General features: G+C 42.1%; 1 protein-coding gene across 1 annotated transcript in view; it reads right to left on the bottom strand.

Annotated features, from left to right (window-relative positions):
- Nucleotides 1-19,142, bottom strand: part of LOC118369764 (glutamate receptor ionotropic, delta-1-like) — a 353,361-nt gene that overhangs the window by 99,760 nt on the left and 234,459 nt on the right. The window contains exon 4 of the mRNA XM_035754436.1: nt 878-1,083. Within this exon, the coding sequence (XP_035610329.1) occupies nt 878-1,083 (206 nt within the window). The remainder of the gene's footprint in view (nt 1-877; nt 1,084-19,142) is intronic.

The raw sequence follows: 19,142 nt of genomic DNA, 5'->3' as shown, positions 1-19,142 counted from the left end.
AGCTTGGTTGAAAATAGAAACAGGAAGTGGACTTTCTCAGTTCTGTTATACTCACAGACATAATTGAAACAGTTTTAGAAACGTCAGAATGTTTTCTATCCGATACTAATAATAATATGCATATAATAGCAACTGAGACTGAGGAGCTGGCCGTTTACAATGGGCACATTTTCATCCAAGATACTCAATACTGCCCCTGCAGCTATAAAAAGTTAAATTGATCTGTTTGTCAGTGTCAGCAGAGTAGGCCTAGGCTACCCCATGATTTGTTATATTAAAAAAGATTCTGCTAATGTGTCCAGTCATATCAAGTTAAGATAGGAAAATATATAACATGCACTTGAGCATGCAGGTATGCACATATCCACCAAGACTTTGAGTTGTGGATCATGTCTCACGGCAGGAAGCACCTCACCTGTCAAAACAGTCATGAGCTACAAGACGGGAACTTTCTTTTTTTTATGACCCCCAAAAGCCTCAATTAATTGAAATGGAGATCAAATCACACACAATCTGCCTAAACCTAGTAGTGAGAAAAACAGATTCTGTGGAATTCACAGGGGGGAGATCAAAGGGGTGTCAAAACTTTAAAGCCCTGGTGTATTCACAATCTGTGTTGTAATTTATTAATATACAGTGTGTATGATTAATTTTCAGGATGATAACCAGTTGAAATTCTTTCTGGGATATGTAGGGCATTCACCTGTTTCACTGTCCAGTTGGCCTGTGATACGGTACATCTCATTTCATCTCCACATTTCAACTCCCTCTGCAGGGTCATTTGAGATTTCCCCATATCGAAATAACATCACCATTTGACCTTTCAGTTAATCCCAAACAGAACAGAGGGTACCATGCTGGTGACCACACCCCTCACCTGGTGGATGAACACCTGTGCTCCTCGGGGGCTCATGAGAAGCACGGCCCGGCGCAGCGTGTCCCGGTAGCGGTTGAGCTCCTCAGTCCGCATGGTGCTGAACAGGTTGGTGAACACCCTGCTCACGTTGCGGTCCACCCTCTGCAGAGACACGTCCAGACCCTGCCGAGACGCCTGGTCCAGGAAGGTCTGCAGTCCACGGATGTCTGAAAGAGAAGCAGAGACAAACAGTACAGCCAAAAAACACAGGAACATCAGAGTCAGGTGCAACTGTAACTAAGTTGAACTGATTAACTGATTATTTTATTACATTTTTGCTCACAACATTGACGTTTAGGTCCAAAAGGCCTTCCTGGAAAAGTGACAGTAGTGCCTCCCTTCTCTAAAGGATATTGGACAGGTTTGTCAGTTCATTCTCCACTCTGGCATGTTCAAGGCTATTTCAGTGGCAGTAAATGTGAAAAGCTTTCAGCGATCAGCATCAAACAGCTTTTTTCCTTTTGTTATAAGCCAAAAAATGTAATGTGTTTTAACAGGTGTTTGAATTTCTGTTGTAATACCTACCAATGCTTCAGTTTCAATACACAGATTTTCTCTGTTTATGGGTTACAGCCAGGGAAGTTAGTGGCGGGTGTGCATCCCCCAGAGAAATGTGGAGGGAAGCCTCTCCAGAGATGTTGTGCAGAACAGGCAAATTAAAGGGGGAGGGATGCCGGGGTCTCCACAGAGAATTAACAAGCCAACAGCTGTAGCTGCAGCCATGCCAAATGTCAAACTGGATTTTTAAAGGGAGGTGAACCGTGCCATTTACAAAGAGTGTCTCACTTTGCACAGTGGGAATAGTGGCAATCTTCTCTGTGTGTGGGTTTGTGGTTTTTCCCATTCTCTCATTGCACCTCTAGAGGATTAATTACTTATTCAGGACCCTCATCAGTGTTCAGAGCAGACAGTCCACCGAGGTGGAGTCTCCACACGTATGTACACATGTACGATCACAAACATGCACACACGCACACACACACAGATGCATTGTATATCAGACAGCATATAGCTGCATGCACAAATTCGCTAGAGAGGATAGAGAACTGACAGTGCTAACATACTAGTCAGCCTATTAGGTACACCACCCTGTTCAAGAAAATGGATCGCTCCTACAGACAGTGACCGTGGTTGCTAAATAAAGCAGGCAGACAGGCAGCAAGACATTCAGTTACTGTTCGATTGAATGTTAGAACCTGCAAAACGAGTGACCTAAGCGACTTTGAGCGTGGTATGATCGTCAGTGCCAGGCATGACAGATCCAGTATCTCAGAAATGTCCGGCCTTCTGGGCTTTTCACACACGACAGTGTCTAGGGTTTACAGAGAATGGTGTGACAAACATCCAGCTATTGGCAGTCCTGTCTGTGGGAGATAACAGCTCGTTGATGAGAGAGGTCAAAGGAGAATGGCAAGAATTGTGCAAGTTAACAGGCGAGCCATAAAACAGACAAATATTGTCTCAGGTCAACAGTGGTGCACAGAAAGACATCTCAAAACGCACAACTCGTCCCAAAGAGGCTATTGCAGCAGACGACCATGCAGGGTTCCACTCCTATCAGCTAAAAACAAGAAGAAGCGTCTCCAGCATTTCCTGTTGCATCATGCTGATGGTGTAAGCAGCATGAGTCCATGGACCCATCCTGAATGGTACAGGCTGGTGGCAACAGTGTAGTGATGTGGGGAATGTTTTCCTGGCACACTTTAGGTCCCATGATACCAATTGAGCAAAGTGTCTATGCCCCGAATAATTCAGGCTGTTCTGGAGGCAAAGGGGGTCCGACCAGGTACTAGATGGGTGTACCTAATACGTTGTATGTTGTTGTGTTCATACTGCTCAGGGCCACAAAGGGAAATTACAATAACAATAAAACATTTGACCAAATTCATGCAGCAGACCGACATACTGTGCACATCTGCTTTCTTCCTTGTGCTCTTTTGGTCAGAACTATAGGCCCATGTCTGGCCACAATAACCTCACTCACAATGAACAAATGCACATAACATGGAGGAAATTTTCTGTTGTACTTTCCAAAATGTACTCTTCAGGATTCATATTTCAGACATTGTATTTTCTCCTGATCCCAAACTCATTTTGAAGCAAAAGTGTGGTGTTTTCTCTCTCTCTTTATTTCTCTCCCCGTCTCGAGTTTACCTAGCCTATTGTGAAACAGGGAAAATAAGTTATTGGTTTCACGATTTCCCTTTGTGAAAAAAACACTTCTGTTTTCATCTTGAAACCAGAGAATGACAGTAAATGTAATGGACTAGAAATGAGGCCTCAAGGACAATGGACAGGTTTACTCAAGTCATTCCCCAAGGCAAATGTACGGAGAATAACACAACGTCAACTTGGGTCCTGCCTTTAAAAAAAAGTTTTCAGTGGCATTTCTCTCATACCACCACAAAATGAATCCTGGATGAAAGGCGGCCATGCAACAGCTCAGGGTGAGGGCCTAGGCTAAGATGGCTGACACTGACTTCAAAGTCCCAGTGCTACACCTAGGGCTGCCTTCCAGAGCACAGCTACACTATCCTGGCCATGGACAGGGGGCAGAAAAGAGGATTAATGGGGAATTATGGGTCAGATTTCTGGTTTTCTCAAGCATCACTTCTGAATACAAATCTGGAATAAATATACTCCATCTCGGAGAGAGAATTCAAGGTCTAGCAGTGAATCTGCTATGAGGCTCAGTTTCATCACACACAAAATATTAATAGGCTACCTTATCTGGATTTTTTGTAAAAAAATAATTGACCAGAAGGTAGCGAGATGTTTTTACATGAGTTCCCATAAGCTATTTCTCAAACCAAGTATAAGATGTCTCTGCAGACCTATTGGAGTATGACAGGCATTATGCGTAAATCTGCATTATATCACAGTATGCACAAACACATTTAATAACCTTTGCTTATGATTCAATACACTTGTGGTGAAAATAACTGCAGCATTATTTAGAAAACATTTGCTGTCATAACACCTTGATAAATAAAGTATTGTGGGCAGACGGAAAATAGCACTTGTATCGCATACAGTACATCTTGATGGAAATGTGTTCTATATGCATCAGCCTTTTGTGTACTGAGGCAAATGCCATTCCAAAGATAAGACCTCATCCTCCCGTTCATCTGTCAATCATGATATCAACCTCCATCTATGTTAATGCAGCCTAATTAGATTACTCAGACTCTAATCGACTTCAGTGCCTCTGATCAGAGCTTGACATGCAAGGGCGGTGGAGGCCATGGCATTCTCATTGTGTGTGTGTGTGTGTGTGTGTGTGTGTGTGTGTGTGTGTGTGTGTGTGTGTGTGTGTGTGTGTGTGTGTGTGTGTGTGTGTGTGTGTGTGTGTGTGTGTGTGTGTGTGTGTGTGTGTGTGTGTGTGTGTGTGTGTGTGCATTTGTGTGTGCATATGTGTGCATTTGTGTGTGCATTTGTGTGTGCATATTTGTGTGCATTTGTGTGTGCGTATGTGTGTGCATTTGTGTGTGCATATTTGTGTGCATTTGTGTGTGCGTATGTGTGTGCATATGTGTGTGCATTTGTGTGTGTTTGTACATATACAGGTGTATATGTGGGTGAACTTAAAGGGATAAAAAAAATCATGAAAATCCTGTCAATTTGGTGAAAGCCAATCAAAAACACACATGCACGCGCACATAACGTACACACACACACACACACACACACACACACAAGCACACACACGCGCACACACGCATTGTAAATCAGACAGCATACAGCTGCATGAACAAATTCGCTAGAGAGAATAGAGACAGTGCTAAAATACATTGTTGTGTTCATACTGCTCAGGGCTACAATAACAAGAAAACACTTGACCAAACTCATGCAGCAGACTGACATAATGTGCACATCTGCTTTCTTCCTTGTGCTCCTTCGGGCAAAACTATAGGCCCATGTCTGGCCACAATAAACTCACTCACAATGAACAAATGCACATAACCTGGAGCGTAATTTCTGTTGTACTGTCCAAACTGTACTCTTCAGTCTATCGATTTGGTGAAAGCCTATTTTCTATCAGTGGGTAAAATAAACAATTTCACCATGATTTAACTTGTGGTCCAACTGTGAAATCAGGAAATCATGTAGGAACTCGCACACTCGCTTTTAAAACAATTACCTCTCCAGATCACCAAATCTGCCAATAGATGGTATGGGCATACTTGTTTAGAACACAGCTATCTTCTATATCGTCACGACAAAAAGTATTCTTCTGAAAGTATTCATACCCCTTGACTTATTCCACATTTTGTTGTGTTACAGCCTGAATCCAAAATGGATTACACCCATCTTCACACAATAGCCCATAATGACAAAGTGAAAACATGTATTTAGAAATGGTTGCAAATGTATTGAAAATGAAATACCTAATTTACATGAGTATTTACACCCGAGTCAATCACCTTCAGGCGGTGATTACAGCTGCGAGTGTTTCTGGGTGTCTAAGAGCTTTGAAAACCTGGATTATACAATATTTGCACATTATTATTTTTTTAAATTCTTCAACCTGTCAAATTTGTTGTTGATCATTGTTAGACAGCCATTTTCAAGTCTTGCCATAGATTTTCATGGTGATTTAAGTCAAAACTGTAATTAGGCCACTCAGTGTCTTCTTGGTAAAAATGTCCAGTGTATATTTGGCCTTGTGTTTTAGTTATTGTCTTGCTGAAATATTAATTGGTCTCGCAGTGTCTGCTGGAATGTAGACAGAACCAGGTTTTCCTTTAGGATTTTGCCTGTGCTTAGCTCTTTTTATCAAAAATAAAACCCTCGTCCTTGCCGATAACAAGCATACCCATAACATGATACAGCTACCACCATGCTTGAAAATATGAAGAGCGGTACTCAGGGATGTGTTGTACTTGCTCCAAACATAGATCTTTGTATTCAGGACAAAAAGCTCTTTGTATTCAGGACAAAAAGCTCTTTGTATTCAGGACAAAAAGCTCTTTGTATTCAGGACAAAAAGCCCTTTGTATTCAGGACAAAAAACGTCCGTTTTACTATTGCAAACACGATCAATGTTTTGGAATATTTTTTATTCTCGACAGGCTTCCTTCTTTTCACTCATTTAGGTTAGTATTGTGGAGTAACTACAATGTTGTTGATCAATCCTCAGTTTTCTCCTATCACAACTGTTAAACTCTGTAACTGTTTTAAAGTCACCGTTGGCCTTATGGTGAAATCCTTCAGCGGTTTCTTTCCTCTCCGGCAATGGCTGCCCTTCAGGACATATACAGCACCCAGTGTCACAAGAAGGCCAAGAAAATCATAAAGGACCTCAGCCACCCAAGCATTATCATCCAGAAGACAAGGTCAGTACAGGTGCATCAATGCTGGGACTGAGAGAATGAAAAAGCTTCTATCTCAAGGCCGTCTGAGGATGACTGTTATTAAATAGCCATCACTAGCCGGCCTCCACCCAGTACCCTGCCCTGAACTTAGTCACTGCCACTAGTCGGCTACCACCCAGTTACTCAACCCTGCACCTTAGAGGCTGCTGCCCTATGTACATAGACATGGAACAAAGGTCACTTTAATAATGGAACACTGGTCACTTGAATAATGTTTATGTACAGTTTTACACATTTAATATATATAATATATATATATTGTATTCTAGTCAAAGGTCTGACTACTTATGTAAATAAGGTATTTCTGTTGAGTTTTTTAATAAAGTATGAAGTATTGTGTTTCGACTGATGAGGAAAAAAACAACGTAATCCGTTTTAGAATACGACTGTAATGTTTAAAAAGAGGTGTGAATACCTTCCCAAATGCACTGTATATACAAAAGTATGTGGACACCCCATCAAATTAGTGGAATCGGCTAGTTCAGTGACACCCGTTGCTGACAGGTGTGTAAAATCGAGCACACAGCCATGCAATCTCCATAGACAAACATTGGCAGTAGAATGGCCTTACTGAAGAATTCAGTGACTTTCAACGTGGCACCGTCATAGGATGCCACCTTTCCAACAAGTTCAGTTGGTTAAATTTCTGCCCTGCTCGAGCTGCCTCGGTCAAATGTAAGTGCTGTTATTGTGAAGTGGAAACGGCTCAGCTGTGAATTGGTAGGCCAGACAAGCTCACAGAACAGGACTGCCGAGTGCTGAAGCGCATAGCGCATAAAAATCAACACTCACTACAGAGTTCCAAACTGCCTCTGAAAGCAACGTCAGCACAATAACTGTTTGTCGGGAGCTTCATGAAATGGGTTTCCATAGCCGAGCAGCTGCACACAAGCCTAAGATCAGCATGTGCAATGCTCACTGCCAGCTGACTCTGGAGCAGCGGAACTGCGTCCTCTGGAGTGATGAATCACGCTTCACCATCTGGAAGTCTGACGGGTGAATCTGGGTTTGGCGGATGCCAGGAGAGAGAACGCTTCCTGCCCGAATGCAGAGTGTAAAGTTTGGTGGCGTAATAATGGTCTGGGGCTGTTTTTCATGGTTTGGGCAAGGCCCCTTAGTTCCAGTGAATGGAAATCTTAACTCTACAGCATACAATGACATTATAGACGATTCTGTGCTTCCAACTTTGTGGCAACAGTTTGGGGAAGGCACTTCACTGTTTCAGCAGGACAATGTCTCCATGAACAACGTGAGGATCATAAAGAAATGGTTTGCCAAGATCGGTGTGGAAGAACTTGACTGGCCTGCAGAGAGCCCTGACCTCAACCCCATCAAACACCTTTGGGATGAATTGGAACGCCGACTATGAGCCAGGCCTAATCACCCAACAACAGTGCCCGACCTCACTAATGCTCTTGTTGCTGAATTGAAGTCCCCGCAGCAATGTTCAAAATTCCTGTGGAAAGCCTTCCCAGAAGAGTGGAAGCTATTATAGCAGCAAGGGGAGGGGGGGGCAACTCCATGTTAATGTCCATGTTTTTTTTAATGAGATGTTAGACTGTCCTGTTCTGACCTTTATTTCCTTTGTTTTGTCATTATTTAGTATGGTCAGGGCGTGAGTTGGAGTGGGCAGTCTATGTTTGTTTTTCTATGATTTTGGGATTTCTATGTTTCGGCCTAGTATGGTTCTCAATCAGAGGCAGGTGTCATTAGTTGTCTCTGATTGAGAATCATACTTAGGTAGCCTGGGTTTCACTGTTTGTTACTGGGTGATTGTCTATGTTAGTTGCTTGTGTCAGCACAGTTCTCATTATAGCTTCATGGTCGTTTATTGGTTTGCATAGTTTGTATTCAGTGTTCAGTGCTTTCTTTCATTTAAAAAATCATCATGAACACATACTACGCTGCGCTTTGGTCCGCTTCATACGACGATTGTGACATAGACGAGCAGCTGTCGACATACTTTTGGTAAATTAGTGTAGGAAGGATGTCTGTATATTTGTAGTGACTGTATTAATGTGTATTAATACAGCATCCAAAGTGTAAGGAATGACTTCACCATGCTCAAAGGCATATTCAGTGTATGTTTTTTATTTTAACCCATCCACCAATAGGTCTTTGAGGCATTGGAAAACCTCCCTGGTCGACTGAGGGACCTTACAGATAATTGTGTGTGTTGGGTACAGAGATGAGGTAGTCATTCAAAAATCATGTTAAACACTATTATTGCACACAGAGTGAGTCCATGCAACTTATGTGACTTGTTAAGCACATTTTATTTTTATCCTGAACTTTAGACCTGCCATAACAAAGGGGAAAAATACTTGTTAATGCAACACATTTTAGCTTTACTTTTTAATGAATTTGTTAAATTCTAAAAGCATAATTCCACTGTGTGTTGGCCAGTGACACAAAAGCAACATTTAGTGCATTTTAAATTCAGGCTGTAGCACAAAAAAAAGAGTCAAAGGATGGGAATACTTTCTGAAGGCACTTCATACACTGAGTATACAAAACATTAAGAACATCTGCTCTTTCCATAGTTAGATATCGGGCCCAAAAATGGTTACTGTTTTACACTACTACATTTAGTGAAAAATAATCAAATGGATACAGTACTATGAACCATCTCTGACTTTCTTTATGCATTAAAGGGATACTTCAGGATTTTGGCAATGAGGCACTGTATCTACTTCTCCAGAGTCAGATGAACTCGTGGATAGTTTTTTTAAAGTCTCTAGCATCCTAGCAGATACCCATAAACTTCTTGTCATTGCCCTAATGCTAACTGGAAGTTGTGCTAGCGCTAGGTAGCAACTACTTTCAAACTGCACGCAGAGACATGCAATTTTAATTCACAAGTTTATCTGACTCGATAAGTCTATAAAGGGCCTCATTGCCAAAATACCAAAGTATCCCTTTAAGGCCAATATCCTGCGATGTGCAGCAGCTAAATCAATATCCCAGCTAATACCAGTCAAATACCTCCTCTGAGAAGAGAGCAGGCCATAAAGAGGGCAGTGACAGATGTCCCACTCCACACTCATTATAAATCCCAGGTAATCTCGACACCGCCCAGGGAGGAGCATGATGCATTCAGGGCCAGTTTTGATTCACTACAAAAAATGTGACTTTATTTAGGTATTATACACTGAGTGTACAAAACATTAGGAACACCTCATTTTGGGATGCATCCCCTTTTCCCTTCAGAACAGCCTCAATTCTTCAGGGCATAGACTACAAGGTGTCGAAAGCATTCCACAGGGATGCTGGCCCGTGTTGACTCCAATGCTAGTAAGATGATGCCGTCAGACATGGCAACTCTGCGCTAGCTCCTAAGCACCTTTGCTGTATTTTGTTTTTTTTGTGTGTATTATTTCAAACATTATAAGCCCAGAACGTTTTTGTGTTATTACATACAGGTGGAAAGAACTTTTGGATATCAGAGCGGGGGTAACTCACCAGAATTACAACCAGGAAAATGACTTTCCCAAATTTGATCCTTTGTTTGAACCCCCAGGGCAATTGAACTTATCCCAGAGAATGCTCCAAGACGCCGCCAGTGGAGAAGAGGTATTCGGAAAGGACTTCTAGTCTGACTCAAGAAGCGGGCACACCATCCATCGCTTCTGAGTATATTACTCGCTAATGTTCAGTCTCTGGACAATAAAGTAGATGAGCTCAGGGCAAGGATCTCCTTCCAGAGTGACATCAGAAACAGTAACATACTCTGTTTCACAGAATCATGGCTCTCACTGGATATACTGTCTCTGTCCGTACAGCCAGCTGGGTTCTCAGTAAATCACGCAGACAGGAATAAAGAACTGGTGTATGTTTTATTATTAACCACTCATGATGTGATTGTGATAACATACAAAAACTCAAGTCATTTTGGTCGCCCGACCTACAATACCTCACAATCAGATGCCGACCTTATCACCTCCCAAGATAGTTCTCTCCAGTTATATTCACAGCCGTGTATATTCCCCCTCTAGCCGATACAACTATGGCCCTCAAGGAACTACACTGGACTTTATGAAAACTGGAAACCACATATCCCTAGGCCTCATTTACTGTAGCTGGGGATTTAAACAAAGCAAATTTGAGGAAAATGCTACCGAAGTTCTATCAACACATTGACTGTAGTACTCGCACTGGGAAAACACTAGATCACTGCTATTCTCTCTTCTGGGATGCCTACAAGGCCCTCCCCAGCCCTCCTTTCAGCAAATCAGATAACGACTCAATTTTGCTCCTCCCTTCTTATAGGCAGAACCTCAAAAAGGATGTACCAATGTACCAGTATTGTACCAGTATTCAACGCTGGTCTGACCAATCGGAATCCATGCTTCAAGATTGTTTTGATCACGCGGACTGTGATAGGATCCGCGTAGCCTCAGAGAATAACATTGATGTATTCACGGACACGATGACTCATCAATATGAGTTCATTAGGAAGTGTATAGGGGATGTTGTTCCCACTGTGACTATTAAAACCTACCCAAACTGGAAACCGTGGATAGATGGTAGCAAACCTCTCCCTCAACCACCACATTTAACCATGGCAAGGTGCCTGGGAATATGGTTGAATACAAACAGCGTAGTTATTCCCTCCGTAAGGCAATCAAACAGGCAAAACATCAGTACAGATACAAAGTGGAGTCACAATTCAATGGCTCAGATATGAGATGTATGTGGCAGGGTCTACAGACAATCACGGATTACACTGTGAACACCGATGTCTTTCTCCCAGACAACCGAAACACCTTCTTTGCCCACTTTGAGGTAAACACAGTGCCATCGATGCAAACCATTTCCATGGACTGTGGGCTCTCGTTCCCCATGGCCGAGTAAGACATTTAAGTGTGTTAACCTTTTGCATGTAGGGGGCAGTATTTTCGTTTTTGGCAAAAAAATGTACCATTTGAAACTGCCTATTTCTCAGCCCCAGAAACTAGAATAGGCATATAATTGTCAGATTAGGATAGAACACACTCTAAAGTTTCCGAAACTGTAAAAATATTGTCTGTGAGTATAACAGAACTGATATTGCAGGCAAAAACCTGAGGAAAATCCAATCAGGAAGTGCCTCTTATTTTGAAACCTCTCTGTTCCTATGCATGCCTATCCTCCATTTAAAGGGATATCAACCAGATTCCTTTTTCTATGTCTTCCCTAAGGTGTCAACAGTGTTTAGACATAGTTTCAGGCTTTTATTTTGAAAAAATGAGGGTGAAAGATCACATTGTGTAAGTGGATAGGTGGGGGCTCTCAGAGTGAGTTTTGCGCTACAGAGTAAAGCGTTTCTCCCGGTGTTATTGAAAAACCTACACACCCGGTTTATATATTATCGAATATATATTTTAAAAACCACCAGGATTGATTATAACATTTTTTTACACGTTTCTGTGGACATTATGGATATTATTTGGAATTTTCGTCTGCGTTGTGGTGACCGCTCTTTCCTGTGGATTTCTGAACATAACGCGACAAACAAACGGAGGTATTTTGGGTATAGAAATAATCTTTATGGCACAAAATAAACATTTGTTGTGTAACTGGGAGTCTCGTGAGTGAAAGGTAAATTATTAATTTGATTGCTTTTCTGATTTTCGTGACCTATGCTTAGTGTACATAATGTTTTGTTATGCTATCGATAAACTTACACAAACGCTTGGATTGCTTTCACTGTAAACCATAATTTTAAAATCTGAGACGACAGGTGGATTAACAAAAGGCTAAGCTGTGTTTTGCAATATTGCACTTGTGATTTCATGAATATTAATATTTTTTAGTAATATTATTTGACTGTGGCGCTATGCTAATCAGCGGTTGCTGATGAAAATGATCCCGCTAACGGGATGGGTAGCGTCAAAAAGTTTACCCTCGCAAGGCTGCCGGTCCAGACGGCATCACTAGCCGCGTCCTCAGAGCATGCACAGACCAGCTTTATCCCAGTTTGCTGTCGCCACTTCCTTCAAGATGTCCACCATTGTTCCTGAACCCAAGAAAGCAAAGGTGACTGAAATAAATGACTATCACCCCGGAGCACTCACTTCTGTAATCATGAAGTACTTTGAGAGGCTAGATCATATCACCTCTACCTTACCTGACACCCTAGACTCACTTCAATTTGCTCTCCGCCCCAATAGATCCACAGACGATGCAATCATTATTGCACCTCACACTGCCCTATCCCATCTGGACAGAAGGAATACCTATGTAAGAATGCTGTTCATTGACTATAGCTCAGCCATAGTATCCTCCAAGCTCATCATCAAGCTTGGGGCCCTGGGTCCGAAATCCTGCCCTGTGCAAGTGGATCCTGGACTTCCTGACGGGCCGCCCCAGGTGGTGAAGGTAGGAAACAACCCCTCCACTTCACTGATCCTCAACACAAGGGCTCCACAAGTGAACATACTCAGCCCCCTCCTCTACTCCCTATTCATCCATGACTGAGAGACTGAAAAACAGCTTCTATCTCAAGGCCGTCAGACTGTTAAATAGCCATCACTAGACGGCTACCACCTGGTAACTCAACCCTGCACCTTCCAGATGTCACGTTCTGACCATAGTTCTTTTGTGTTTTCTTTGTTTTAGTGTTGGTCAGGACGTGAGCTGAGTGGGCATTCTATGTTGTGTGTCTAGTTTTCCCATTTCTATGTTTGGCCTGATATGGTTCTCAATCAGAGGCAGGTGTTAGTCACTGTCTCTGTTTGGGAACCATAATTAGGTAGCCTGTTTTGTGTTGGGTTTTGTGGGTGGTTGTTTCCTGTCTTCTGTCTTTGCGTCCATGCACTAGATAGGACTGTTTCGGTTTTTCACATTTGTTGTTTTGGTATTTTGTAGTGTTCATGTTTATTGTCTTTATTAAACATGTTGGACACTAACCACGCTGCGCTTTGGTCCGATCCTTCGTCCACAGAAGAAAGCCGTTACACCAGGTTGCTGCCTTATATACATAGACATAGAATCACTGGTCACTTTATTAATGGAACACTAGTTACTTTAATACTGTTTACATTCTGCTTTAATAATTTAATATGTACAGTTGAAGTCGGAAGTTACACTTATACACTAACAGGCTGACAACACGGCTCACGTCACATGCATGAGCGTTGAAATCTAAATTTTGAAATCTATTTTATAAAATTATTGCACCCACACTGCTTGTGCACGCCAACGAGTGTCTGTGGCCCAAGTGAAACAATTTAAAGGCAATGCTACCAAATACTAATTGAGTGTATGTAAACTTCTGACCCACTGGGAATGTGAAATAAAAGCTGAAATAAATAATTCTGTCAACTATTATTCTGACATTTCACATTCTTTGTCACGAATTTACTAGGAGTGGTGGGTGGAACCAGGCGCAGAGAGCAGGGTTCAGTAGATTGTCAATTTATTCTCCGGTGCACAAAAACGGTCACGCCAACACACAGGGTGCATACAATTGACCAGCCCAAACACAGGACCAAAATAGTCTGGAGAATAAACACACGAAAACCACCATATAACAGAGTAACAAAAAACAATCCCGCACAAAACAAGGGCGGGACAACCTACTATATATAAGGATGCTAATTAAACTAAAATACACACAGGTGAAACTAATAAGACAAAACCAACAGACAAACGAAAAAGGGATCGGTAGTGGCTAGTAGGACGGTGACGACGACCGCTGAGCAACCCCCGAACAGGCAGGGGAGCCAACTTCGGCGGAAGTCGTGACATTCTTCAAATTAAGTGGTGATCCTAACTGACCTAAGACAGGGAATGTTTACGAGGATTAAATGTCAGGAATTGTGAAAAACTGAGTTTAAATGTATTTGGCTAAGCTGTATGTAAACTTCCCGACTTCAACTGTATATACTGTATTCTATTCCACTGTATTTTTGTCAACGCCACTGACATTGCTCGTCCTAATATTTATATATTTATTAATTCCATTATTTTACTTTTAGATTCGTTTTTATTGTTGTGAATTTTTAGATATTACTGCACTGTTGGAGCTAGGAACACAAGCATTTCGCTACATTCGCAATAACATCTGCTAAATATGTGTATGTGACCAATAACATTTAATTTCATTTGATTTGATGCTTCAAACAAGTTGTCTGGATGTCCTTGGGTAGTGGATCATTCTTGATACATGTGGGGAACAATTGAGAGTGAAAAACACAGCAGCGTTGATGTTCTTGACCCACTCAAACCGGTGCGCCTGGCCCCTACTACTATATCCCGTTCACAGACAATTCAATATTTTGTCTAGACCATTTACCCTCTGAATGGCACACATGCACAATTCATATCTCAATTGTCTAAAGGTTTAAAAATCCTTCTTTAATCTGTCTGCTCCCCTTCATCTACACTGATTGAAGTGGATTTAACAGGTGACATCAATAAGGGGTCATAGATTTCACCTGGATTCACCTGGTCAGTCTATGTCCTCACCATTTTAGATAAGCATGCTCCGTTCAAAAAAAATGCATAACTAAGAACAGATATAGCCCTTGGTTCACTCCAGACCTGACTGCCCTCGACCAGCACAAAAACATCCTGTGGCAGACTGCAATAGCATCGAATAGTCCCCGCGATATGCAACTGCTCAGGGAAGTCAGGAACCAATACACGCAGTCAGTCAGGAAAGCTAAGGCCAGCTTCTTCAGGCAGAAGTTTGCATCCTGTAGGTCCAACTCCAAAAAGTTCTGGGACACTGAAGTCCATGGAGAACAAGAGCACCTCCTCCCAGCTGCCCACTGCACTGAGGCGAGGTAACATGGTCACCACCGATAAATCCATGATTATCGAAAACTTCAATAAGCATTTCTCAACGGCTGGCCATGCCTTCCGCCTGGCTACTCCAACCTCGGCCAACAGCTCCACCCCCCCGCAGCTCCTCGCCCAAGCCTCTCCAGGTTCTCCTTTACCCAAATCCAGATAGCAGATGTTCTGAAAGAGCTGCAAAACCTGGACCCGTACAAATCAGCTGGGCTTGACAATCTGGACCCTCTATTTCTGAAACTATCCGCCGCCATTGTCGCAACCCCTATTACCAGCCTGTTCAACCTCGCTTTCATATCGTCTGAGATCCCCAAGGATTGGAAAGCTGCCGCAGTCATCCCACTCTTCAAAGGGGGAGACACCCTGGACCCAAACTGTTACAGACCTATATCCATCCTGTCCTGCCTATCTAAGGTCTTCGAAAGCCAAGTCAACAAACAGGTCACTGACCATCTCGAATCCCACCGTACCTTCTCCACTGTGCAATCTGGTTTCCGAGCCGGTCACGGGTGCACCTCAGCCACACTCAAGGTACTAAACGATATCATAACCGCCATCGATAAAAGACAGTACTGTGCAGCCGTCTTCATCGACCTTGCCAAGGCTTTCGACTCTGTCAATCACCATATTCTTATCGGCAGACTCAGTAGCCTCGGTTTTTCGGATGACTGCCTTGCCTGGTTCACCAATTACTTTGCAGACAGAGTTCAGTGTGTCAAATCGGAGGGCATGCTGTCCGGTCCTCTGGCAGTCTCTATGGGGGTGCCACAGGGTTCAATTCTCGGGCCGACTCTTTTCTCTGTATATATCAATGATGTTGCTCTTGCTGCGGGCGATTCCCTGATCCACCTCTACGCAGACGACACCATTCTATATACTTTCGACCCGTCATTGGACACTGTGCTATCTAACCTCCAAACGAGCTTCAATGCCACCCTGGATGGTTCCGACCTTGAATATGTGGACATCTATAAGTACCTAGGTGTCTGGCTAGACTGCAAACTCTCCTTCCAGACTCATATCAAACATCTCCAATCGAAAATCAAATCAAGAGTCGGCTTTCTATTCTGCAACAAAGCCTCCTTCACTCACGCCGCCAAGCTTACCCTAGTAAAACTGACTATCCTACCGATCCTCGACTTCGGCGATGTCATCTACAAAATGGCTTCCAACACTCTACTCAGCAAACTGGATGCAGTTTATCACAGTGCCATCCATTTTGTCACTAAAGCACCTTATACCACCCACCACTGCGACTTGTATGCTCTAGTCGGCTGGCCCTCGCTACATATTCGTCGCCAGACCCACTGGCTCCAGGTCATCTACAAGTCCATGCTAGGTAAAGCTCCGCGTTCACTGGTCACGATGGCAACACCCATCCGTAGCACGCGCTCCAGCAGGTTTATCTCACTGATCATCCCTAAAGCCAACACCTCATTTGGCCGCCTTTCATTCCAGTACTCTGCTGCCTGTGACTGGAACGAATTGCAAAAATCGCTGAAGTTGGATACTTTTATCTCCCTCACCAACTTCAAACATCAGCTATCTGAGCAGCTAACCGATCGCTGCAGCTGCACATAGTCTATTGGTAAATAGCCCACCCATTTTCACCTACCTCATCCCCATACTGATTTTATTTATTTACTTTTCTGCTCTTTTGCACACCAATATCTCTACCTGTACATGACCATCTGATCATTTATGACTCCAGTGTTAATCTGCAAAATTGTAATTATTCGCCTACCTCCTCATGCCTTTTGCACACATTGTATGTAGACTCCCCTTTTTTCTACTGTGTTATTGACTTGTTAATTGTTTACTCCATGTGTAACTCTGTGTTGTCTGTTCACACTGCTATGCTTTATCTTGGCCATGTCGCAGTTGCAAATGAGAACTTGTTCTCAACTAGCCTACCTGGTTAAATAAAGGTGAAATAAAAATAAATAAATAAAAAAAATGGAAAGAGCACAGGTTTCTAATGTTTTGTACTCTCAGTGTATATGCACATTCCAATAGCCTTTCTCAATATTTAAATGATTTCACTTGATTGTTTTTCAAAGTAGATTTTAGTTTTAAAAGATGCCTGCAGTTTTTGCTAGTTTTCTCTTCTTCTTGGTCAGTTGATGTCATTGATTGAGAAGATATTTGTTTTCACCTGGCATCACAGGTTTGTTGCTGATCAAGACAGGGATAGAAACCAGCAAAGGGTTCAGTCAAGAGGGACTGAGGAGAGAAACAGTTGATAACAAAAGTGACCTGATTTGACTTCCACTGAAAACACCACAATGGTTTCTATTATTGTGCATTCAACCCAACAATGACATTCTTGCCTCTCGAAAGAGTCCCAGCACAGATCCAGTACAACACGTCTTCTAAACTGTCTCTTGGTTGTGGTCAAAAGTGTAATGTAAACACACTACTATGTATTTGTCAATGTCACTTCAATGCAAGACGGCAAGCAGAGTAGAGGAGAGGGTAGAATGAATGATTCACTTCGTTTTGCTGTTCTCTGTCTGCTTTGGTGACTGCAGAAGGCGTGATCCGTAAATGCAACCTGAAGGAAGTTAGTTTTTCGGTTGAAGCGTTACGTTTTTCTCTTTACTCCTCAAAATTGACTCTATTTGTGGGCTTTTCAAAGTGAAGAATAGCAGAAACATCAGTGTACTCTGTTGATGATTCATGGTCCAAGAACAGGGATGAAAGTTGCAGGGATAGGACAGTATTTGCCAGACAGAGGGTACTTATATAAAACTTGTGTACTTCACAGTGTCCTTATTTCAACTACTGCACGTCCCTGCAATGCTACCAATCTGGAGAGATGCAGGTCACTTCCCAAATAAAAAGAAGCATCATTCTCCAAATGACAACTGTTGGAGATGTTTATACAGCACATGCATACATGGGATTACAATCTACTGTGCATGAACATGCAAGAAAATATAATAATCAAATGGTAATAATCTGGGTGGGACACTAGTCCTCTAGCACTTGTAGATAAACAATGTGGAAACTATCGCTAACACATTTTCATATGAATATTCTAAAATCTCCATTAAAAAAATATGCACATTTTCACATCAGAGATGTTTCCATCAAATTAACTTGTTGAGGATAGAAAGCATTTTCATCTCTAATGATGGTTTTCCCATGAAAAAAGTTTGCCTTATATAGTGAGTGTGCCCACTCTGGTATTGGCATGTAGCCAACAGCTCACAGATACAGTGCTTGTAGGACTATAAATCTAATATAATCAATATTTATATGTCAAATGTGCCGAATACAACAGGTGTAGTAGACCTTACTGTGAAATGCTTACTTATAAGCCCTTAACCAACAATGCAGTTAAGAAAATTAGAGGTAATCAAATATTTACTACATAAACAATAGTTTTTAAAAAAGTAACACAATAAAATAACAACAACGAGGCTATGTACAAGGGGTACTGGTACTGAGTCAATGTGCGGGGGTACAGGTTAGTTGAGGTAATTGAGGTAATATGTACATGTATGTAGGAGGAAAGTTACTATGCATAGATAATGGTCCTTCTGTAGCTCAGTTGGTAGAGCATGGCGCTTGTAACGCCAGGGTAGTGGGTTCGATCCCCGGGACCACCCATACGTAGAATGTATGCACACATGACTGTAAGTCGCTTTGGATAAAAGCGTCTGATAAATGGCATATATTACTATTACTATTACTATTATAATAAACAACAAGTAGGAGGGTATAGCCTACATGATGAGATTATTAGGGACAAAAGTATTTATTATTTATATTTGTCCAGCGGCAGCCAAGCATCGATGATCATGTCACCAGAATAAAACCCTCAATATTAATTGGAAAGGAGCATCACCTTGCACTTTCACCACCCTGTAAAGTTCATCATCATTTATTTCATCTGCAGCTGTAACGGATTTCCTCTTCCTCTTCTGAGGATCGGACCAATACGCAGCGTGGTAAGTGTCCATGATACTTTAATAATCACTGAACACGACAAAATACAAAAATAACAAAGTGAATGAAAACGAAAAACGAAACAGTCCTGAATGGTGACACAAACAACAAAACAG

The sequence above is a fragment of the Oncorhynchus keta genome, chromosome 36, assembly GCF_023373465.1.
Source record: "Oncorhynchus keta strain PuntledgeMale-10-30-2019 chromosome 36, Oket_V2, whole genome shotgun sequence".
In the NCBI taxonomy this organism is placed as follows: domain Eukaryota; kingdom Metazoa; phylum Chordata; class Actinopteri; order Salmoniformes; family Salmonidae; genus Oncorhynchus; species Oncorhynchus keta.
The sequence above is the reverse complement of the archived record's forward strand: the minus strand, read 5'-3'. Positions and strand labels throughout refer to the sequence as shown.